The 26,280-nt window shown below is 40.9% G+C and overlaps 1 protein-coding gene across 1 annotated transcript in view; it reads right to left on the reverse strand.

Moving 5' to 3' along the window:
- The window catches only part of mafa (MAF bZIP transcription factor a), a 76,447-nt gene that overhangs the window by 44,009 nt on the left and 6,158 nt on the right, over positions 1–26,280 (reverse strand). The window contains exon 2 of the mRNA XM_085154035.1: positions 23,393–23,460. Coding sequence (XP_085010161.1) covers positions 23,433–23,460 — 28 coding nt within the window. The 3' untranslated portion in view covers positions 23,393–23,432. The remainder of the gene's footprint in view (positions 1–23,392; positions 23,461–26,280) is intronic.

The following is a 26,280-nucleotide window of genomic DNA, read 5'->3' on the forward strand; positions in this document are numbered from 1 at the left end:
GGCTGAATCAACAAAGCTGGACCTCTTCACTACACAGTGTTTGTGATCTCGGTGCTTTTCGGGGCATCCTTAATAGATTATCTAGCTAAAAATATGCTTCCTGTGTGGTACAAACTATCCAAGAGTTTTGTTTTCCAGTTTTAGTGTGTGAAATTTTAGTGTTTCATTAGTCTTTTACTTTGCACTAACTGGTGGTGATACGTGTTTGTGCACTGACACTGCCATTTTCATCCAAATGTGGTAGCAGGAAAAAAAACATTAACACTGAAGAGTCCAAAATCAATAGGTGATGTCACAGTAGCTTTTTACATTTTTTATACTATGTATGATTATAACTGTGCCTGCATACACTATCGTGTAGTTTAGTTGCCTATTTTTGTGCCCGTGGAAAGATAAAGCTGCATTGTTCATTTTGATGCATCTGTGTGACCTTGAATGGAAAATTAGTGGTAATATGTGGATACGGATATTGTTTAAAGTTCAAGTCTTAGTGAGCTGTGGTTACTCTTGCTTCTGTGAATGGGGAGAGCTTACTCAGATAACACTGAACTCTGAATAAACAGGCATCCTGTCCCTGCTTTATATGCTTTTCTAACCCTAACCCGGGGAGCATTTGAGGCCATGGAAGCCTGTGTCTTTATCGTCGACTTGGACTCATAAAGCTACCGGGCCCAGGGATGCAGCGCACTCTACCAAGCATGTCAATCCCATCTCCCTTCACATCAGTAGAGGTTGGTCTTGTCAAGTGTGGTGCAGGATGTTTGATGGTTGTCTCTTGCATGGTGCTGCGTGTTAAGATAACAAAAGCAGGTACTTTCTCGTCCCCTCACTCTGCAGTACCCGCTTGGAAGCCACTTACCATCACTCATTCTGTGACAGAATGGGAGGGAGGAGTGGCAAGGATGAGGAGGCAGCATAAACAAGATCGTAAAAAGTTTTTAAAGTAAGTGGACAGCAAGCAAGTAATGTCTTTCTTATAAGCTGTTTAGTTTCCTATATGTGAGCCCTCCAGTGCACACCTTTTACCTGTCTCCCATGTTCTTACTTGTCTTTTAACGTTCTCAAGTTGTGTTTTAAGTTTCCCTCTTGGTTTCAGTATAAAAGTAGTATTTTTGCCATGCAAAGCACTCACAGACTCTCCCTCTGATGAAGTGCTGACTGCTTGAAGGCCATGAGAGTGCAGTCAAGAGCCCAGAACAGACTCCCATGGACTAGGTTAAGTTACAGCACAGCTGGAGACGTTGCCTATAAACTTTCATCACACTTGAACAAACACATGCAGTGATGAATCACATGGAAGTGTCATGACGGGAAACCAAATACTTGGGTTTGATTTTAACAAGTGTACCAGGTTCAGGCTTAATCTGGAATGCTGTTTACTGACCAACTGTGCAGAGGGTCCTATTGATAGAGACCTGGGTTGGGTTGCTCTCTAATTATCAAGTAGGTGTAAGCTATGTTGCACAGGTACTGACGACATTTTGACCTTTGACATATTGTCAAACAGACAATATGGAGTATTTCATTTATGTCAGATGTGCTTTTAGAAACATTTTTTTGTGATTTTCAGTTTCCTGACTCACTTCAGTAATTAAAACACAAAACCACAGAGTGTTTTTTGTGTATTTATCTGGGTATCTGTGTGACTCACCAATAGAAAGACAGAAGCCACACAACACAAACAAGGCAAAGGGTTAGGCAGACATCACTGATCAGTACTGATATACTACTAATATTCATTTTTTGAGTCTAGCATGAGCGTGGCGAAAAACACACAGTTTTACCTCAAATATATTTTTGCAAACTGAAAGTGGTCTATATGACATATACTATGATGTGTGTCTAATAAGAGGGCCACACTGTAACTCCAGGGACAAGTTTTAGGAGAGAGCTTGTGTCACCGAAAACAAACAAACAAAAAAAAAACCAAACAAAAAAAACAACTTGAAGCAAGTCAAAACTGCAGTAAGGTAGTGAAAAGAGGAGGAAAGAGTAAAAAACAGAAAGCCCAGAAAGAGTACATTTCAGGAAGAGCCTTTATTCTGAGTCTGTACTTGGCAGCATGTGTGATCAATATAAATAGCACCAAATGGGTTGTTATAAAATTGTCAAGAGTTGTAAATAATCCCCAAAGATCCCATTGGAACATAAAAGCGGACCAGCTCTTATGCACAAGTACAGACATGCAGCCAAACGTATATTTTAAGTTTGTGCATTATACAGAACCCCCTTCCCAGTACCACTTTAGCACTCAAAAGCGCTCGCAAACACACACACTGCTGTTTTTTGATTGGCTGAGCAGTCTGAAATACTATTACCTGATCCAGTGTGGACAAAATAGAAAATGAACAAAATGTGCTTTCCTTAGACCTGGAAAAAAAAAAACTTGGCAGGAAAACAAAGAAGTAAACACGTATTATAAGAATGCATACATGCGCACACACACACACCACTGCTTAAAGCTGACCTCAGGCAATAGTTTTCCTTCAATAATGCAAACAAACATCTTTATTGCTTTGTTTGGTGAATGGCATGATTTATGAGGAAAACTTCCTATCAGCAGTATTTCAGTTGCTGTATACCAGGGGACAGTGAAAGGGCTGACTGCAAGACATAGGACAAGGAAACACCACAGCTAAAATATCTAAGAGAGACATGTTGGAAATGCTGCCTCTGGTGGTCATAAGTGGAATATTCCAATGCAAAAAGTATTAAACCTAATGATATTTGATCACTTTTTATTCTATAATGATTAATATCAAGTTTAAATTTGCATTATTTTGTTTTTCCTGTTTCCTTCACCTCTTTTAAAGCCCATTCATTTATCCCAGCAAAGTCGAGAGAAGCAGATTCAGTGATTATAGAGACTTATTGTATTATAACTCAGCCAAAGATTAAAGGAAGAAACAGGGGTAGAAAGATGAGGGAAAGCTAAAGTGCTGCGCTGGCATTTTATACACACAAAGACTTTTTAATGCATATGCATCCCCCAATTCTTCTTCACAAATGGGTGCACCTTGAGCGAATATATTCCAAGCTATCTATCCAACTAACTTTTGAGGTAAAACAAAAAAAAAAAAACCCAAAAAGGTGTGTGTGTGGGGGTGTCGTATTCCGGCTGACAACAGAGGAGCATATGTGTAACCATTCGATGCACTCGCTTCACCAGAGTGCTCCCGGTGATGGTGGCTAACAGTAGCAGTGATACGGCGGATATCACACAGACTGGTTAATGAGCATTAGTATTAGAGCTAAGAGACGCACAGGTAAAAAAAAACAGAAGAAGGAACCTCCTGAGGATATGTCTAACTTTTTAAATCCCCCTTTTTTCCTCTTCTTTATTTTCCCCCTACGGACCATTAGCCAGTATGTTCCTCCCACCTCCCCACTGCACCTCCCTCCCTTTTTTCTTTCTTTCAGCACGTTGCAATTAGCACTCTCATTGAATATTGAAGGTATGAAGAAGAATGGGGCTTTTTAGCCGTTTCTCTTCCGCTAAGACCATAGCGCCGCTGAGGGATGGCTGAAGGCTTCGACTAAATCAGGATGCTGAGCTACAGCAACAGCACTTAGAGCCAAACAATCACTGATCATTTATTTAGTCAGCCTTATTTATTCATCCGCGTTTGCTGTTGCTCAGAGCTGTGATTATTTCACTTAGGTTTATTCTCATGTGATTCTCTCATCTTAAAGCAGATAACTCTTCTGAGATGCTCGGATTAATGAGAATGCTTAGTTTTGCCAATTCAGATCATTTTAAAATACCTAGGGAAAAAAAAGTAAGGAATGTACCGCATCAGTTGAGTGTTTTATTAGAGTCTTACACTTTTTATCTCCTCTATGTTTTTGCACTGCATCATGATGATCTTATTTTCAAAAGTGCACTGCTCTTATATTACTCAGCACTTGCAGGATGTATCATATCCCTGCTTTGTGTAATTCAGAACTGAAAACAGTCCTACCTACATGTGTTGAATGGACATTCGCCTGTGAACTATTAAAGCAGGTAACTGGCAGAGAGATCTATCAGTAGATCTTCTCAGGATCCAACACACTAGCACAAACCACTTGTGATTATCTACAAACTCTCCATGCCTTAAAGCCACATAATCAGGCATGATCCTAATTAACGCAAGCCTTCTCCCACACATTCATCCTCACCACAGGAACACACATACACACACACACACATGCACACAAACATGTACGGCACATGCTTCCTGCCAGACCTCGCACATTAACACAAAGTAACACCAGACATTGATTCTCATACATAGTAGATTACAAAGTCTCATTCTCTTACTGTCCAACACCCGAACCCTGCTCATATTGCACTCTATAAATACATTTACAGTCTTAACAGGTCTGGTATGCAGCTGAACTTTACCACTTGTTGGTTGTGTGGCAGATCTCCCATGGTAAGTCTGCACTGGGTACAGATGGGTGAGGTAGGGTGGCAGTAACTAAATCTCTCTTGGATATATTTGTGTTTGAACTTGTCACTACATGTTGTTCAACTGGCCTAATGGATGAGTAAATTTCACTTGTTAGTGATGCTTGTTACTTTGATGCCGTCCTCACTGCATGCTCCCACATTTCATACACTTTTATTTTATTTTTTCAAGGTATAATTGCATTGTGCGTATGATTTAATCAAGCTTTTATTCATATGCATCTGAAAGTGCTTTAGAAGCAATTGCGCATCTTTTTACATTTTGTGAAAATAGCAGGGTGCTGATGGTCTGATGTTATGCACCGCTTCTGCTACATACAAGCACACACACACTGATAAGGAAAGGAAAGTATTTGCCGTCTTGTCTCCTACCACTTCCTTTCATATAGCTGTGCTCTGTGGTTAAGAGTCATAATGCATAACATAAATGTACCACAAACAGACACTGATGCAAATACAGAAATCAAATACACACACACACACACACACACACACGCAGTCATTTCCAGGAAGTCACGTTGTGCAGTGCAACTGGCCACAGGCACACACTTATCATTCTCTTTTCTTGAGATTTGATGTGTCTCCTTATACTGAGTAGCACTTGCTGCAGACAGCTTCATTCAACCACATTCAAATAACCACAGCAGTAATAAACGTAAAGATTACGAAAGGAGGGGGAGAAATTGAAAGGAGACAGGTTGCAGCCAGAGAAGAGACTTGCTATAGGCGAGGGCCACACCACAGTGTGAGACAGGCTCCAGCTTTCCCTTACAGCTCCATCAATGTTTAATGCAGTGGAGCAGAGAGGGGGCCAAGCCTGTGCTGCCACCCTCATACAGGAGGTCATCTCTGGAGTCGACAGGGTGGAGGGAGACCATAGCGATTTAAAGGGTGTGACAGGAGACAAGGGTCTGTCGCACAAAGTGTCTCGTGGAAATAATTCCATCTCATAGATTTTTGTAAAGCTTTGTTTCAGCAGATCAGCCTAAAACATATTTCCATGCATAACATTTTTTTTAATTAGCAAATGCATTTAGCAGGAAATGCAATACCATAGGGATATATTTAAATTCAGTTAATGAAAAATGTTCATTGACAACATTTCCAAGCCCACAATATTTCTTCCTGCCGACTGCAAACATTTATGGTGATGTTTAGAAAACTTGAAGGATTAAATACTGAAAATGTATATATGAATGTGCATATGTTGTTTTTTTAAACAAATTTTGATTGTTGTTGAGTTGTTGGACAAAGCATTGCTAAGCTTCTCTGTTTATCTAGAATATGTATGATTATTTTTTTTTTCCCATCAACATTAACTACAAGAAAATACAGCACAGACAGTGCTACAGTATTTTACCCTCTGGCAAGAACACAAGAATGTAGAGGATAATACCTTATGAATGTGAGTTAGCGAGTGGCTCACAAAGTTTGAGCCCATTTGTGAGAGGACATCCTGCGATGATAAACACACAGCACTAGGCGGTGACCAGCCAGACACCTACTCTGTGATTGGGTCGCGAAAAGGCCCGCTTTCCTCAAATTCACTCACACTCAGTGGGATACCCTTCATAGTCATCTCCTCCCACAGTATGAAAACACACACGCACTCACAGTGGAGGCATCTGTGTGCATTTTGGAATGCAGACACCTACAAGCTGTGATTACTTGGACTAGAAGTCTGCCTTCCCTGTCATTGGGACCATCGGTTGAAGGAGTGTTCGTATGTGTTTGTGGAAGGGGGGGAGGGTGGACCTAAACAGAGTTAGACAGTGACCTTCATCAGCTGTACTCATAGAGAGGGCTGTGGCTGTGGGTTGAGGCAGATACAAAGGACAAAGAAGACAATGATGGGCAAGATTGCAGGCATAGATGGATAGATTAGCAGCAATCACCGTGAATATCACTGACCGAGGTGTAGATTTCCTCAAAGAGGAAATAGATTTAAAAGAGAAATTCTTAATTTTAAACCATGTTTTTAAGTATTTATTTATTTTTCACCCAAATTTCTTATGTTGTTTTTGGATTTTTTGCCAAACTATTAGCTCCTGAGCCACACCTAACTTCTCTGGCAACACACAGCACACAGGCATCAAGCAATGCACATATTAGCTCATGAATGTGTCCTGAAGGGATGTTAAATGTGCGGCATCTGTGGCTGGCAGGCAGCGAGGGATGGATGGATGGAGAAAGGGAAAAGGAGAGGGAACGAGGGGGGAAAGTGCTGAGTCTGACACCGTCTCTGTGTGCCGCTAACACAGGAACCAATTAGCTAGAAGCCAGCTTCCGTTGCCCGTGCCGTTATAGGACCTCCTCTCTGAGTCCCCAGGGCTGACTTCAGCTTCAGGGCTGTGGTGGTACATATACTGTATACAGTAGACAAGTTATAAGAGAGACACAGATACTTGGCAGACATGCTACAGACGGGGATGTGGTGTGGCCTTTTAGACAAAAAAAAGTGCAGACAGACACAAGAGGTCAAAGAGGTAAAGGGCAATATGTACTGTTATTGCAAGTATGAAACCATCACAAAAGTGCACGCTGTGGTCAAATTCACCAACACACTGACTGACCCATGTCACCTCATCCTTATATATCAAATGTAACACATCTAAAAAAACATCTCATAACCACGGATACCACACTGTCTGCAGCTCATTTCCTCTCACGTAACAAACACATTTCACAATTTTTCACACGCTTAGATCGACAGACCACTCTCCCTTCTTAAGTTAATATACAAACACCCAAGCATTTCACCCATTCATACCTGCGCACAGTGTATACTTGCAAACATGTAAACACGCAGACACACACCGCCTCAATGCCCTGCTCAAAGAAGGCACCAGGTGACGCAGTCCTTTTATGACAATTATTGATCCTCTGGAGCGCAGTAAAAACTATCCCCAGACAGACAACAGAAATAACTGTAACCATATAACAGCTTCCTGCCAGGGGAACAGATCCCACAGAGCGTCCACGTGACTGGACTATTCCTGGAGCATACTGTAGACCCCTAGCAGACCAGGGCACTGACCAAGCATACACTCACATAGAGGATGAGAAGAGATGACGAGAGGAGAAGGTTATAGAAAAGTGTACATTCAGACTTTGTCTGTTCTTCTACCTCTCTTTTACCAAGAGGCTTTCAATTTGATTGTTTATGAGCCGCTTTCTTTCCCTCACCATATGGTGCTGCTCACTTTTAATTATGATAATATCAGCGTCTTTGTCTTGCATAGTCCATTTATGTAATAACATTTTCTCAATCCACTACTCGCAACATACATCGCCCTTCATACCCGTACGCTCACTCTGCACATTTGGAAGTTATCAAATCTGTCCTCTTTGAAATCCTAAATGTCTTTAGAGTATTACACTGCAAAAAAGAAACACAAAAGGAGAGGACGCTGAATTCAAGTTATTTAAAGTGTAAGAGTGTGCTATTGTATCCATTGCTTTGTGGTTGAATTTGTACCACAGGAACAATGGATAAGATAAGTCAGGATTTCTCTGACAGAACAATTTGGCTGTCAACAGGGGGATAACGGTTATAAAGCCGCCTTTGATTCTGTCACTCTGCCATTAATAGAGTCAGCCAAAACCCAGTTCTTAGACGGATGGTGGCTACCTCTGATACATTAAACAGCAACAGAGGGGAGAGTTAACAAAAACTGGAGGGATAGCAGTTCACACATAGACAACGATATTAACAGCACTGGTTCCCAATCCCTTTTATTTGGCACATTCTTATAGTTTTCTCACAAGGGCTCGCTTTAGCAGACTTATTCCACAAATTCATTCATAATTGTGCAACGCATGAATCTGTGCAGCAGTACGTGCTCCTGTATATGTGCATGTTTAGGCTTGGAATATGCTACACTTAGGTTGTAGTGAAACTGAGACCTTTTCATTTGCTGGAGTGTGTTGGAAACTAAAAATGAGAATTACACCAATTACACCGATATGTGGAATATAGAGGAGAGGGAAAATCTCAGCATGCATTAAAAAAAAAAAACAAGAAGAAGCTACTGGGGAGCACAAGGGGCAGAAGTGGCTTTGGATATTATCTAGAGTTAGATATGCGGCAGTAAGCTGTCAGACAAACAGCATTCAGTCCTGTCAAACTCAAATACTCCACTATCCACATTAAGTTCTGGCTCCCAGCCAGTGACAAAAACCTCTCATCAATGCCATTCCTCATCTGTCCTCGGAGGCCAATTGTCTGCTGTGTTTGGACCAATTGAGCTTAGATCTCAGTTCAGACCAGCATTCTATGTAGTCACTAAAGTACTGAAATCACAGTCTGTATTTATACACAGAATTTATTCTGAAAGATGCCATTAAATACTGCACAATGGCACAATAATGGGGAGAAAGAGAGAGACAGAGAAAGCAAAGAAAAGTGACTTAACAGGTCTTATTTCATTTTCCTAATAACTTATCATCTGTCTGTGTTATCACCTCGTTAGTGGTTGCAGTAGTGGCTCCACTAAATGAGACATACACTAAGTAGCACTTTGTAGCCGTGCTGCTCCTTGAGGGGAGTTTCGACTGGGGAAGGTCTGTTTGATCTCAAATCTTATCTGCTTCATTTCTGTTCTCTTATGTGGTGCTCACCAACCATCACTTTGATTTGTGGTCAGGCTCAAGTCAAGTGCGTTACCACGTTGCACACAGATGTGTACATTTTGCTGCATAAAAATACAAACGCACACACCATCAAAACAAAATGGTCCTTTTGCAAACCTCAGGCAGTGTGAAATGAGTGTGCTTGCTTTCCCTGTGTCTGATAGCGTTTCAAAAGCTGTTTGTTTAGACCATACTGCTGAAGAAAATACAAGCATACTGTCAGTGCTGTGTAACTTATTTGAACAAGTCCAGAGCCAAATATTGTCTTTTTCTTCTGCCAGAATGACTCACTTGCTCAGTACTCATTTAAAGTCTGTATAAATTGCTCTCTATCTTGCATCCATATGTCATTTCCCACAATTATTACAAATTAAAGCCAAGTTTTTGTACCAAAACTGAATCCTGAAGACTTGCTTTTGAAGATTTAAAAATAAACCACTTTTACCTGGACAGAGAAGAAAAGTTGAGTCCATCTCAATCAATTTTAAGAGGTGTACTGGACACCTCTTAGCTTATCTAAAACCCATGCTGTGGATTTTTCAATATGTGCTGCTTGTGTAAATGAAAGAATCGCATTTAAAATAAAATAATGAATTATTATCATCCACTTTTTTTTCTTTGTAAAGCTTATTTGACGCTGTTCTCTAAACCCACCAGACAGTGAAGGAACACTTAAACAAATAGAATTAGACAGCGTATAACCGTGGCACAATACAATGGAGGGTCAGTGAAATTGAAAACATATTTCCTATTTCCTTGCTCTCTTTCCTATTCCTGTGCGCAAGCCCTGTGCATCTATATGTGAAATAGATTCTTATGCCATCCAGAGTCCTTCACGCTTCTCGGTAGCGACGCCCGTAAGTATAAAGGAAGGTAAGTATGCATGTAGATTAGGTCGGGCACAGGAGATGCACGCCTAGAAGCAGTTGGCCTGTTTTAGTGGAGAAAAGTATTTTCTGCTCGAGAAAGAGAAACACTGGAGGGTAGGCTTTTCTGCAGTGTCTGCAATAAGAGTGCTAATTTCTGGAGGTGTCTCCTTTCGATGGGGGTTGTTGTTAAAGACTGGAAGGCCAGGAGAGGACTTAGGAGGTTTTGGGGGGGTGCTGGGGGCTTCTAGTAGCAGGTTATCTGTTTAAATAAAGCCTTGCAGAAGCTGTGTGATCAAGGAGGGAAAAACACACATGCGGGGGAAAGAAATCTAAAGGTATCCCTGCAGACACACTTTCAAGCACTTGCAAAAAGGCAACACATTTTAGTGTGCAAGAGGTCGCGCACAAGGAAGCACAGACAGTATGTCTCTTTTAACAAAGCATTATGAGACTTACTGTTTCCACGCTCTTTTTGTCTGTTGTGTGTAAAACATGTTTTATATAAAATAGAACAATAGTCAAGGACTGAGTTTCTGTGAGAGCAGAATTCTTCCTGTGGTTTTGGGTTAGGTTTTTTTTTTTCTTATTTAAATTAAATCTTAGTGAAACACTTTGAAACATAGGACTAACAAAACCTCTATTGATATAATAAAAAATGTTTGAATTCTTTCAGTGTGAGAAATCAAGAGTTTGTGCTGGCGAATTATCTACCCATCTTCATGTCTGCAAGAAAAACAACAAGAGGAAGAAAAAGAGATAATGTGAGAAAGAGAGGAAACTGACAGACACAGGACGACTGTGAAAGTGCTGTAGATAAAGAGTGGCGATTTCAGATATAGCCTTTAGCAGAACAGCCATGATGGTGGCTGAACACAGCTGTCAGACCCAGATGGTGAGGTGCTAATAACATTCAGAGTTTTGCAGCGCACCGTTTATTTTCTAATAATAAAACTGTTAGCGCTTGCTAATAGCATAGCTCTGTGCTTGCCAAGCACGCGTTCTGGCTGACACTCGCACCCCTCTGTGGCCATTTATGTGCCATACTGCCGAGCTGAACGGGTCTTTACACACTGAGAGAGACACACACACACATATTGACAGACTCACACGTTGGCCAGATACACTCTATTATGTGTAACCAAGCAGATCACAATGGCCCTAATGTCATTTAGTGTTATAAATATGTAGAGGTGAATGTAAACTCACGCACCCTTTCATACACATTTGAGAAAACCTGTCTTGTAGGATGGGAATTTTTAAATTAGATGAACACATCAACTTTTAAAGGAATGTCTCAGCTAATCTGAAGCCAATTATGATGATGATCAGATGCATGCGCGTTCAAATCCACTCACTTCCTGTAAAACGCTGCTGCTGAGGAGTGCTTGAGCAATCAACCAAATCCACTCCAACAGCTTTTGTATGAGAGTACAGAAAGTAACTGTTTGCTGTACATTTAGTAATCACATAATTTCAGAAATAAGAAATCACAGGGGGAATATTCTATATCAAAAGTGAATTAAAACTTCAAATATATTCAGAGAGCAACTAAAAAAATAAGCATAATAAGAAACAAATCTCTTTTTTTATTAGAAAGAAAAATCGAATTCCCGAATGGCTTGTGTCTGGACGGTGATTCTGGGCAGAACACCCAGACTCCCAGAGACAAAAACAAAAGGTGCTATTCTCTGAAAAGTGCTGACTCAACACACTGTGCCCTACAATAGAGAGCTGCTGTGGCGTGACACGGTGTGTCACTGACCCTAAAAGACTGCTGTTTCCATTTATAGACCTTTTCATTTTAGGTTGTATCAATACTGTAAAGCCACGTGTAGGTCAAAAAAAAAAATCTACCTAATTTTTTTAAATTTTCCTTTAAAAAAAAGATAAATTCAGGCATTTTTCTTCTCTTCGGTAGCTGGCAGCAGGCAGTGACTGGAAACATGAGGCGAAAAAGAAATGGGTGACATGTGACAAAGGTCCACAGGAAAAACTGTGATACGTTTACATAGTGTGCGTCTTTTTAACTACCGGTTAGTGTGATGCCTTACACCAAGCAACTGAGAAATTTGTTAAATTGAAGTGTGTGTGTGTGTCTGTGTGTGTAGAAAAAACCAAAAGAACAAGCTACGTTTGTCAGTATCATATGAGGTTGTTTCACCTCGCAAGTTATTTATTAAATATTTCAACAGGAGCCAATTTCCCGTTAAGTGTCATTACAGTGTTTCTGCACACATGTACGCCTGCAAAGTGCCACAATTAATTGGACTTCATTTCCGGGAGATAATTTCCGACTGTTAGGCAGGCTGTAAAGGCACATCACCGTGCACATAATTACACAGGAAGGCAGAAGCAGCCTGCAGAATTTATCTTCCACCCCAAACATGAGAGGCTGGTGAGTGGGACTCTGCAGCAGCCTTTGAAGAGGCATTTATGTCTGTATACTAACTGTCTCTAAATGAGCTAGCACTGTCATATCACTGAGATGCAGCTTAATTTAGCTTTTAAACTCCCGCAGTCTGTGCCTCTATATTACTAAGTCCCTCAAAATATTTACCAAATGAATGAATTACAAAGATGTTGAATTAAATTACATCACCCTGGTGGATATATGAAAAAATAGAACGGTGCAGGAACAAGGAAGCAGAATAGCAAACACACTGAACAACACGAATTAACTTTAAATTAACTGTGGACTGGATCTCCAGCTGTCTCATGTAGCTGAAAGCAGAAACCTGTGTCTTGAGTAACTGAGCTTCTCTCTGCCAGAGTTATCGTTTTTCTTGATATTATGCAAGGATCTGTAACACAGAAGCTATTTTTTTTCTAGTTGATTCAGATGTGAAATCACTTCTGTACTGCAAGGTTTGAAATTGATAGTAATTAAGATGTGATAGGAGATGCTTGAGAACAGGGGTCCAGGGCTTTTGTTGAAGGTCTTTATTGTTGAACTGCAAAAAACCCCCAAAAACAAAACTCAGGTGAACACAAAAGTGTGGACTTAAAGAGGACATTAAATGATTTGTGGAAGCCTATGAAGTGGATTAAGCACTGGTAGGTTGTTAACATGAAAAACTTCTAGTTTTTCTGTGTGTATGACTGTGTGTGTGTGTGTGTGTGTGTGTGTGTGTGTGTCTATGTGTGTGCGTGTTTGTGTGTGTGACAGAAGGTTCCGGGGCTGCTGTGTGCAGTACCGGCTGGCAGGGTGGCTGTCAGAATGGCCCTGTTTCCTGTGTCAGCTCTAAAATAGGTCCAAACACAGCAGAGATGCACGACACACTCTGGCTATTTACAGCACGCACACAGTGTGTGCGCAGGATGCTGCCAAGTATATGAAACCAGACTCGCTCTGTATTGTACTGTATCTGTTCAGAGACTAGAAAAAAAAAAATTGTATTCACTTTAAATGCAGTACAATGGTGCAAAGAAATGTTGCACAGAATTTGTCTTGAAATTGGTCTTTAAAATAGTCAGTGTTATGTAAAATAAATTACATCTCATGATAGTGTATATGCATTACTTAGCGTGTGCATGTCCTTGACCCCTCCATATGTAGGTGTTGTGAGAGTATCGCGTATAGTAGATGCACTGTGTCCCGCTTATGTCACTGCACCCACCTCCTGTTCACTGGAACGTTGCCCTCTGTGCGTCCGTGACAGCAAAACCTCCCAAAAAAGACACGTTACCAACTTCGAGGCTTGCGCTACACACACAGGTAAAAAAGATACACAAACATCCCAATGCACAAGAGCACATTCTTTAAATCTGTAATCGCCTTTAAAAAAAAAAAAATCCAACATTGATTTTAAATAAAGCACACCAAATGACACCTAATCTAAGCTATTGTTTCTTGGAAAAACCGAGATCTCTCTTTTGCAGATCACACACTTACAGATGGTTGTGGTTTAAACACCATTTGTGAATAACAGTGTCACATCACTGTTTCACACATGACCCAAATGGGCCATCTGAGACCAGCCTACCTGACACATTGTGACACACAAGCCATAACTGCCACTGACCATTTCCCACCACAACTGTTTATGTAAAGTAGCAAAAAGTCTGTAGTCAGTTGTCACATCCTATCATCTACCAAGAAGAGTGTCAACAGTTTGACCACAGTGATTCCCATGTAGCTTGCACGTGAGGAACTTAGTTCATATTTGCAGAACCATCACTAGACTACTGGAACCCTTACTTACTGGCTTCCCAAACGGGTGCCATATTGCGGTGGCACCCGTTTACTCAAGTCAGGTTTAATGCACTTTCACGTTAAATTGTCATCAGAAGTTCCTATTAAAATGGGCCTGTTCATGTTGTAACTTTCTTAAGAACTAATCATCCAAATTATTGAAGGAATGAAAAAACAACAACAAAAAGTATAATAAAAGTATAAAAAAAAATAAAAAAATGACACACGTAAACAAATTTCTGACTTCTGTTTCTTTGGCTTATTTAAAGTACGTGCACAGTTTGTTTTATTCGCATCTTTTACAACCACACTAGTTTCTCTCCTCTCCTCTGCATGTTGTGTCACTGTATGTGTATCTGTGTCAGTTTTTAGCAATGTAGGAATCTTTTCCCACACACAGCAGAACAAAGCACTCAACCCAAATGAAACACAGTATCAAAAGACAGCTTTTAACCACAACTTATTTTAATCTATGTTGGAATATATATTAGTTAATATAAATATATTGTAACTTGACATTGCCTGTCCCCAGCAATACATCTGCTAGGTGTGAAGTAGTTACAGTTACTCGTCGCTCTAATCAAGTCCCGTGAAAGATATTTAAATGATGCCTCATTTGTATGTCATTCGGGCAAGCTTAATTTTTGCAGTCCACGTTTGCCCACACCATTAGTTTTATCTAATATAGTATATATAGTTTTACACGGAACCCCCATAAACAGAGACGGCATCAGGTTTCAGGCCCTGTTTAGTTTCGCTTCGCTCACCCACACTTTCTCTAGAATATGCTTCACTCTTTCAATCTTACGCTTTTTTTCTCAATCAGAATTTCCATTCAGTTAAAAGAAACAAATGCTCAACGTTTTTTCTTCTCCACCCAGGTGCAAAACAAAGAATATGAAATGATACAAATTACACACGCATGGACACACACCACAATAGAACAAGAAACAAGGGAAGCTTTTGATCATGGCGCTTGCTTCATGTTTGCATGTGTGACTGTGTGCCTGCATCTTTAAGTGTTTGTGCAGAGGAAAGAGCAGCAAGTGAAATGAGTTGAGCAGAGAAGAGGGAGCCCATATGGCGGTGGTTATCAGTGCGCTGTCGGTTTTCAGTCATCAGGCCCTCTGCATTTGGGTGAAGAAGAGGAGAAGGAGGAGGAGACTTATCTGGAAACCGATAAGGCGGGTCGGGCCTTTCTCAAATTATACGGAAATTATTTTAATTGCTAGTGAGAGCTGCAGAGCTTTGAATTTTATCTCCCTATTACTGTTTGCCTATGAGTGGATGCCCCCTCCTTCCCCTCTTTTTTCCTGACTCGCTTCACCTTATTGTCTATTAAGTTTTCCCTAAAAATATCTTTTTATGCACATGCAACTGTCAGCCTCCATCTGGGGCTGCTGAGCAGGGAGTGTGAAGGCTTATTTCTCAGTGTTTTAGGTGTGTGCACTTGCGTGTGCTTATAGCATCTTAATGTACACAGGCCACAATGTCAGCATTTAACACCCAGACACCATGTGACCAAGCTCTGAACCGGAAAAGTGAACCAAGAAATCTTTCCCTGGTTGATTTGTGCATGTGTGCGTGCGCGAATGCATGTCTTGTGTGTACTTGTGCTCCATGAACCAGAGAACTCAGGTCAGATGCTTCCAGTGTTGGGCTTAAAGCTGCTTTGAATGGGCCAGGCTGTGCTCATCTTCTGCCTAATCTTCCTACTCTGGTGAGTGTAGGGAGGAGGAGAAAAAATCCATAGTCTTTTCATTCTCCTGTGACCACTGTGCCTGTGACAGAGCAGCCATGGGAATGGAGATGGATACAAGCAGCCCTGCTTCTGACCTCCCTCTACTCCAACACAAGCGTGGAGATAAACAGGGCCGCAAGGATCGCTAACATCTTTCTTTCTCAGGCACACACAGACATATGCGTACACACTCATACAGGCGCAGACATCTCATTAAAGCAATAGTAGGTGAATGTTGCAACAGCAGTGTGCCACTGGGAGAGAGGTCTATTAGGGATACTATCAAGAGACGAGGGAAGGAAATGAGAGTCAGTGTACAGGACTTGTGCCCATCTCATTCTGGTGTGGCATATGTGTGATGTATGTCTAATTTTGACCCGAGGGATCCAGCAAAGGAGCCAGTATTAATACTTATTGGCTGAATCATTATGATAATCTAGTGACTAGAGAGTTAATGCAAGAATTCATAGAGTAAATATCTATTACGCAAGCGTGTGTGTGTTCGCATGTGTGTGTGTTAGAGAAGGAGATAGAAAAAGACTTGTCCACATGCAATTCTATATCCATAAGTGAGAAAGACAAGAGAAACTGCTCGAGAGCATACGGCAGGCCATTCATTCTAAATTACTCTTCCCTCCCTGTATCCTGGGGATTTTTGGAGTGATATTCCCCTCCTGCTCCCTCGTTCCCTCGGCTGTCACAACCCGTCACCACAACTATTCCACTTCAGCCACAGAGACAGAGGGTAAGCTTCGTCCCTCTCCATCACTCTCCTTACAAATCTCTCTCACTAATAACAGTTGTGCCATACTTGGCTGTAAGTTACTAATATTCTTTCTTTTATTCATATGGGTTTGTGTGTGTGTTTGTGTGCCTCTCTCTGTGTGTGTTTTTCCCTGTGTGTGTGTGTGTGTGCAGTGTATTATTAGTTTTAGAAGAGAACAGGAAACTAATCATGTTTTAGTTTTTGCTAACAAGAGTCTCATACTCCAGAATGTCAAACTGGAAAGTAAACAGAGAGCCATTCCTTTGGTCATGGCTTGTATCCATAGAGATGCATGTGTCTTATTATGGTTTGTCAGGGGTCATTACTGTAATTCAAGCAGACAGACGTTTATACTGAGAGAAGTACGCCATAATATTCTCTTTCTGTTTGTGTCTTTTTTTTGGTCTTAGCATCTATATGCAGCTGCTTCCGATAATGTCATCCTATACCGTTGTCCGCTTCTTGCAACCAGACACTATCAGCTGTGAACTCATCCCTCTCCTTTAATGATCAGGCCACAGAGAGGAAGAAGGAATAAAAACTAAGAGGAGTGAAGATGTTGTTCAATACATGGGGCTGTGCACGAGGGAGAGGAAAGAGCTTCCTCCGTTCCGCGAAAGACTGAGCAAACTAAGACTGTGGTTCTTTCTTCATTTCAGTTTTTTTTTTTTTTTTTTTGCCTCAGCCACAACATTCTTTCCGAAAGGTCTCACACTCGTCCAAGCCAAAATAAAAAGAGAGCAAATGAAAAGAAAAAAGTGACCAATGCGGTGTTTAACTTCACGGTGTAATCTCCTGACACAAGCCTCTTTGACAGTAGTGAGACGCAGAAGCGTGCCACTCTCCCGCCTCCACACTTTAAGGTTCGTTCTCCACGCTGTGTCAGAGGGGCCTCCTCTTTCAGGTCTCTGAGGCCATGCACTCTCCAAGAGTGACACTACCCAAATTCTGTAATTACAAGATGCAAAGAGAATTCCTCAGCCCGGTTAACCAGAACTATGAGAGACGGACAAATATTTACCCCCTCCCCACCCCTTCCCTCTGTTCCTCCTCTTTTAACACGCCCCCACCTCGATAATTTAACAGTAAGAGCAACTCAGCCTTGTAAACACAATAGTTATGTCTGCGCTCACAGAGCCATGAAGCAGACATACAGGCTCCACTGCCCCTGCAGCTACTACTAATACAGCTCTCCTCTCCTCTCCTCTCATGTACATATGTCATCCCTTTATAAAAGCAAAGTTTGTATATCTTTAACAGGGTGCAACTGAAGAGTGCTAAGTAATTATTACAGCTTTGTTTTTATCTTCCTCCACCAAACATTCCCACATAATTTATAATCAGTGTAAGCAAAAAGAAACAGAACCTACTGTTGTTTAAATTAAACACACAATCTTTTAGGTCACACACACTTTTCTATATTATGTTATTTGGTTCTTCTCTGACCGAACAACAAGTCTGGACTTTCTCAAACATACATAGTTAAAATATGTTATGTCTGTTCTCACCTCCCATAAATGGCCTCTGGTTCAGTTATGGAACTGCATTTAGAATCCCGATGTTTATTTACAAAGTGCTAAATGCTCTAACTGTTTCTTCTATTACAGCACTCCTGTCCCCACATCGTGAAAGAGGGGTAAGGGCTTTGGCGTCCACGCACACCATATGTTTCTATCAGTTTAGCAAAATTAACTTAACACCCAGTTTTCTTCATGGTCTTTTAAACACACCTAATCTTATCTTAAATAGTTTTGAGAAATATCAGTTTTGTCTAAATTGTCCAAGTTGTCTGACTGTGCATTGTGCAGCCGTGTGTGACTTTCTCCATGTTTAGGAGTTTCTATTAAGTGTGCTAAATGTAAAATGCTGCCTAAAAGTTTAGGCGAGTCAAGTTATGGCTAACGTACGCCTGCAAAACAACAACATTAAATTGCACTTGCAACACTGTTTAACACTGCAGTGATTCAGCTGGGGAGCTCTATAAAGCTGAAATTACTAAGTTACTAAGGTGTCAGGAATCTATCAGCTAATTACAAAAAAATCTGTATGTTTATTAAGGTAAAACCAAATATTGCTTTAATGGCCAAGAGAAACAGCCCTGTGGCTTGTGGCTCCAGAGCACAGACTAAACATCTAATGATGTGTGTGCATTACTAAAGCTTCCACCTGATTGCTTGTCTTAACACTTTGTAAACAGTCTGATAATATCTTTGGCCTAATATCTGTCCCTCTGCATGTATTACTGGTATCCTGGACTGATTAAATACCCTAGCATTTTAATTGAAAACAGAAAGTAAAGAAAAGTAACTTTTGGTTGGAAATTTCCTGTTTGACAGCAAGAAACTGAGAGAATTGTGTTGTTCTCGGAGGCTATTTGTGTTTGACATTAGCAGGCACGCACAATGCATTAAGCCAGGAATGTAAGTAATGTGCGCTTAGACATACGGCCCTAACTACACAGCGTCGACAGCATTGTTTAATGCGCAGCAATAACTCTATTAGCCTGTTACTTCTCATTGCTTCTCTTTCTCTCCTCCTCTTTGTCACTCTGTGTGTACATTTCTTAAATGGTGCAGTATAGGGTGAAAGAGAAAAGATGAGAGAAGACACTGGAAGTCTCTTCAGAGCTATTAGCTTTGTACCATTCTGTCTCCCCCCCTAGCCCTGTTGAAGCAAGATACTAAAAATATTACAGGAACATTTGATATGATGCAGTGCTACTGGACAACTTTTATTCTTGCCTTAAAAATATGTTGCCGTGTTGTGATTCAAGAGGGGAGCTGAACTCTATCAGTGTAAATGCAGACTTGGCCTCCATAGAGGACCCGCACCCTGGGTGAATGACTGCAAGAGCTGCTATATGGCAGGATGAAGTGTGTTCATTTCCTTATTTATTGACTCACTTGCTTTTCTCTGAGTGTTTGAAATTAATAACAGCCAGCAGAAATCAGACAGAGGGATGAAAATCAGCACTTTCCCTGCAGTGAAGCCATTCATCAAGCTAACGAGGGGGAGAATAGAAGTGGGGGGGGGGGGGGGGGAGAGTAGTGACGTTTGGAGAGGGAACAGAAAGCGGGAGGGAAGCAGGTGCAGTGTGAGGTGAAGGGAGGGAGGGAGGGAAAGTGACGCTGGGAACAGAGGGGAGGGGAAGGAAGCTAAGTTTGTTTGGGAGGAGAGTCATTTGGAGGATAGCGGGGCAGACAGAAGAGGAGCTGTGTGCCACTCTATAAAGAGGAGTAGCGATAGAAAGAAGGGCAAGTTTGACATTGGAATATAAATAGAGAGGGAAGAGAGAAACAGAACGCAGGCAGGATTTCCAGAGATCAAGTCAAGAACCACCAAGTCATAACTTGAATCTGATGATGATGTGTTGATATATTTTAAAGTCCATGCCACTGCTAGTTGATAAAGAGCGAAGCCGCTGGCTTTATGGAGCTTTATAACAGCTCTTGCTCAGTGTCTGGGTTCTTCAGGCCTCAACAAGAGGCATCAAGAACCTAGCAAAACAACACAGCAATGATATTTCCCATAACACTTTTAACAGTACAGAATAAGGAGTATACTAAACAGAACTCTTTTTCAGTGTCCCCAACTTTCATATATCATCTCTCTTCCTTTCACTGATGGGTGATGATGGGCCCACCCTCACTTTAAAGGCTTCACCTTGTGATGGCTTTGGTCCCACGCTGCTCTGCCTCCCTACAGTCCACTAGAGACTCAACAGTATCTCACACCCAGAGTAGGGCTGACTAAGCACTTACCAGTGAGTCTCTCTTCTCAGAGTGAGAAAGGAGCGCCATGCTGAGAACTCTGCCACAGGAAAATAATTAGCAAAGTGGAGCTCTGCCCAAACACACGAGGCTAAATCTAGTAGCACTTCACAGTCAAATGAAACTATAAATCTCAATTCTTTTTCTTCTGTTTTTGCTTATTTGTTTGCCCCCGTAACACCCACCCACCCACACACACACACATTTTTCTTAGGATACATAATTTTCACAATTACAAGTAAAATCTTTGTTTCATGATAACTTTTAATAGCATGAATTTAATCAGGGGTACTAAAACTTAGTTCAATCTCATACAGTCTTTTAATGAAAACGCATCTATTGGAAGCTGCACATTGCTTTGCACTCGTTCTTCACGAGGCATCTGAGTCACTTCAAGCTGACAAATTTGTGATAGGTGCCTTGTGATGACGCAAACTGTGTCCATCTCACTGTACATGGATATATGTATTTTTAACTTTAAAGTTAGACCACAGTGTCTTTGGTCACCAAGGCTAAATATAGTCACCTCCTCCTGAACAGTCTCCAGTTTCTCACTCCTTTCCAAGAGGCAGGTGGAGCAGATAGAAGGGGGGAAGGTGGGATAGCACCCAGTCTTGAATAAATCATCCCACAACTTTTGACCCATATGAAGGAGGTTGTTTTTATACTTCACACTTCCCCCCTTTCTCTCCATGGCCTCTGCACCCCTCTGTCCCATTCATTTTCTCCCCCACATGACAGGTTAATCTGGATCGATTTCATCTGCCCTCAACGACTGAGACCAACATCCTGGCACCCAGAAATAGAGCACACTGTGACGGATTCGCCTCCTACTAACCATTACCGTTAACAAGCAACTCTAAGAAGGGGTGGGCAAGAGAAGATGTTTTGGGAAGTTTAAAAACAACATAATTTACTGCACAGAGGAAAAACACCGATGTGAAGAAACGAAAGACACTTGTTAAGATGGGAAATTGAACAGTGCGATGAGCTGTGGTATGTGGGTGATGCTGCTTCAGTAGGTTTCACCCAAACCACGTTGTCATACAATGGTCACATGACTGTATGCTGTATCTTTATGTGAGCACAAACACACACACACACACACACACACACACACACACACACACACACACACACACACACACACACACACACACATACACACACACACACACACACAGAGACCTTTTTCCCCCAATCTATATTTGCACTCCACTTTCTCACAGCCTCTTACACTGCATATACACACACCTGGCATTTTATCTTTGTCAGCATATTCTGGGTCCTTCAGCTCCCTACTGGGCTCTGAACTCCAGTGTCTCTTTGCATGGCAATCCCCTGAGCTGTGCCTACCTTTACAACACACAGGAAAAGCACATTGGCAGGTAGCTTTATACCAATGTTAACCTCTATTTACAGTATCTTCATACCAGCTCTGCATCTTGTGGCGTAAATACATTTGTGCCTGGGAAAATCTTTTTCTTCTAGGATTAGTTAGATAGAGGCGCAGTGACATAGTGTCCTGGTGGCAGTCCAGGCTCGAGTCAGGACACTGTTTCCCCAGGCAAGGACACCAAGACCTGGCTCTCCGTCTCCATCACTCAGCTTGTCCTCCTGGAGCTACGTGGCCAGACTGCTCATCACCCCAACCCCCCCACCCCATTCTTCATATGCATGGATTTGCATAAAACAAAGACATGGCTCTGCCTGGAATGTCTGCCATGGTTGAAACTGCTAAGAACGGGATCGACCAGACCACACCGCACGCAGCACCTCTAAGTTCAGCTGGCAGGTTGTCAGAGCACAACATCAGCATAGCGCATGGCAGGAGAACCGAGATTTACGAGGCCGCGTAAGATAGACACCCTCATGGTTTTCCACTTTAATTCGTTTAACATCCGTTCCCATGGCATTGTTTATATTCGACACCCCTCAGCAGTGAGCAGAGGGCACCTAATTCACAGTGATGACGTGGGAGGAGAATCAGAGCACTTAAAACACTTCATCTAAAGATGATTTGTCCTTGTCTTCCCTGATGGCTTTTGTCCTGCTTCCCCTCCTGAAGTTAAGTGGATCTGGCGAAAGGCCAGCTACTGATCCCGCTCCCCACTTAGAGACAATCAAGTAAATAACAGCAGATACAAATACATGTACACAAGCACACACTTACAGTATATTCTTCTTTACGTTGGTGGAAAAAGTTAGAATGCAAGTGCTCTTTCATTCTTATGTGTCATGATGAAGCACATTGCAGCTGTTTGCTTTGGAACAATCAGTGAAACCATTACAGGAACATTTGGGTTTGCAATATAAATTCTCCCAGGTTGCCCTTTGTCTCTGCAAATTGATATCAAGACTCAAATCTTATTCTTCACTCTTTGTCACTGGTGCAAAACATGAACATATAATTTGCATTTGAATAAGTGGCTCTAATCTGCTGGTTGTCCTGATCGGGCATGAAGGATGTTGCCCTAGACTCAACACTTCATGTGTCGTGTGATTTTTCTTCTCCATGGATAAAATAAGGTATGATAATGGATACGATATCAAGGAACGTTATTGCATCAGGGAGATAGATGTAGAGAGATATTGCCAACATTAAGAAGGTGTGTGCTCTTTAGCATATACAATGCATTATGTATCCATTATAAAAAGCTTACAGACATGCATTATGTTTTAAAACATTCAGTAGCATATGTGGTGACTATTTTCTCTGTTTAATATGACTGCCTGATATTAATGAATAGTTAATATGGATTTAATTGTGTAGTGCTATAAATGAAAAATGCATACCACAAATAATACTTGTATAATATAGCATAACACAGCTATGTTTGGTAGCATGTGCAAAGCTGTGGTATTTTTCTAAAGAAGGAATATTTTGTAAACTCAACAAATCTGATATTGCTCACTATTATTAAGCAGAAAATGTAAAAAAGAAAAGGCCAAAGTTATCACACATTTACCTCAAGAATCCTCAAGGGCACGGAGGGATGGTGCTTGAAATCACAGATGGAGAAATTTTCTTGATGACCTGAAGAAGCAGAAAAGATTGGACAAACAGATCAGATAAATTAATATCAGCGTAAATATGCTTGGTGTCACCTTTACACCCTCTTCCCTTCTGTCTGCATCAGACACGGATACACACAAGAAGGCCCACACAAACAATCACAAAGAAACAAGCAGACTCATTCTGAGCAAGATTCACTCTCACCTTGTCTCTTTGGTGAAATACACTACATGTATCATAGTAAATGTTTGATGCTGGGGGAATTGTAAAAATTTACATGCAAATAGATTCTACAGGCGGAACCCATGCATCAAAACACAAGAGACAAAACTAAAATATCTAAGCGTACGTACGGCGTGCCATCACACAGACAAGGCAAAATAGATTTTTTTTCTCCTTTTTTTTTGTCAAGGCATTTATTTCTGTTCATCTCATTCAGTTGAATAATGAATTGTTCTAACAGAGGAGGAATTGTGGCAAATAAAAAAAGAGAGGGATAAAGTCTTGTTTCCTTGCTACCTTGTGACCGAAACTTTCAGAAGTACCCTGGCAAAACATACAAAAGTGGGCATGTTGCTTTAGGCGGGTCCAAATACAGTTCATATCCCCTATAAATGTTGCTGCACAAGTAAAAACATTAGCTCAGCTCTTAGCTCCCTGTGCAGATTCCAAGCCGGGCCGGTCAAAGTTCCTGGAAAATAACAGCGGTGGAAGTAATTTGCCTGTACGCTACTGTGAGGGAAATTTTAAATCATTGGATTTTCAAATAAATGCCGCATAGAACCGGCACAAAAGCAGTGAGGCAGCTGTTGTGATGACAGATGTTAAGAAAAAAACCAAAAAAACCAAAAGGCTCCTAATGGTGCTAAACTGTGATCAGCAGCCAATCAGCTGACAAATCATATCACCTGCTAGATATAGCAGGATATTATCTTTTTCATGTCTTAGGTTTGCTTTATTTCACCTGTCATTCAAGGTGAAAGTACTGAAAGTGTAAAAATACATATGCTGAGATATGACTTAGACTTACCTAAACAACAAAATTGCACTTACATCTATGCTCCATGTGTATCGCTCTGCATGCAGCTCCTTATTTCATACTGATCTGCTTTAAAAGTTACACCTGAGGAACCAAAGGAATGGACTTAAATGTGTAGAAAACAAAAACATTTGTGGAGTGCAGAGGGATTTCACTCATGTAGCTAGATTTTTAGTGGGAGAAATTTCACAAACATATGCCCGTTTGAAAGACTGTGTCTCACTTTTTCTTTTACTCTGTTACCTCTTGCTTTAGCTCTGCTGCATTTATTTAAGTCACAGGCTCTTGGTTTGGGTCCATTTACAGACATATAAAATTACTCCAGCAAATCCCTACCACCTCATTACCAACATAACCTGCAGCCAGTCTTTCAAGGACGACTCTCTAATGACACCACATGTATCAGCTTAATGTCTATTTGAAGCAAGCTTTCTTCCACAACAAAAAGAAAGAAAGAAATGTACAGACATCATCGACAGCAAAGTGTAAAGTGTAAGTATTGATGCCTGGCATTTATTTATTCCCAGTGAACCGCACTATTGCACCATTCCTCTCTTATACGATTGTACTATTCCTCTCTTCTACACTATGAATGTGAGAATAATGTTCCTTTTTTTGTTTCTGTACTTAGACAGACCATTCACAGATGTGGCTGCCACCTGGTTGTGTTGAGACACATGACTGCCACTGCTGCTGCACATCCTCTCTCCAATCTTCTGTCGACAGTGGTTTTTATCCACAACCAAACTCATATAAAACATTTTCTAACTGTTGAAAATGAAAATAGTAAAAAATGAAAAACAGAGGCAAATTTCATGCAAAGGTAGGACGAACAAATGTGAAAATGCAAAGAAAAAAAAAGAAACAGATCTTATTCCATTTATTTTGGATTCATCATCACACTAAGACAGATTAGAAAAATATGTTTTAAAAAAACACAGTTGAAACTTGGCACTTTTGATATTTTGTGAGTCTTTATTAACCCCAGTTGTATAAAATGTGACAGAAAGCCACAGCTTAACACACCCACTCTGAGTCAGTTGATATTTAAGACAGGAACAATGAATTTACCCCAAGTACGACTGGCTGCTTTGTTTTGCAACACCCACAATGAAATGGTTGAATGAAGTGGGTGTGAGAACAAGATTAAATGTTCACCATGTGTGCCACAAATACTACCAGACTCAGAGTAAATAAATAAATAAATAAATGAATACATGAAAATAATCAGAATGAATGGCAGTGTGAAAATATACCTGGCCAGCTTAAGCCAAGTGCCACTGCCCTTCACAGCATATTTAATAGACACTTTTCCTGCACCCTGTATTTAAACTCCTTTTGTATGTGTGCTATTATAGTATAGTATTATTATATCATTTTTTCACAGTCAAAAATATATTATTTGTTTTCTTGCAATTCAAAAAATGTAAAGACCGGAGTGAAATATAGGATGTTAATAATTAAAAAATATATATAGCAGAGAGTTGTGCTGAATTTACTGGATACTATGCTATGTCGGATGTGTGTGTACATCTCATTCATTGGGTTCTGGGCAGAGGAAATGAGCATGAGTTCCCCAGGGCAGGGATTACTCTAATGACTTTGAGAGCAGCCTTGTGCGCTGTAACTTTTGACCTCTGCTCATCCTCTTTGACAAAAAACACAACAAGAAGAAATACACATGCATGCACACACACGGATTCATGCATCTACACCTACAAACACATACATGACATACCATGCGAAACAGCAAGACAAAAAGATTTGCTCCAATTGTTCCTCTGGCACTTTCTAAAGCCTGT

Source organism: Neolamprologus multifasciatus, chromosome 1 (assembly GCF_963576455.1).
Source record: "Neolamprologus multifasciatus chromosome 1, fNeoMul1.2, whole genome shotgun sequence".
Taxonomy (NCBI): domain Eukaryota; kingdom Metazoa; phylum Chordata; class Actinopteri; order Cichliformes; family Cichlidae; genus Neolamprologus; species Neolamprologus multifasciatus.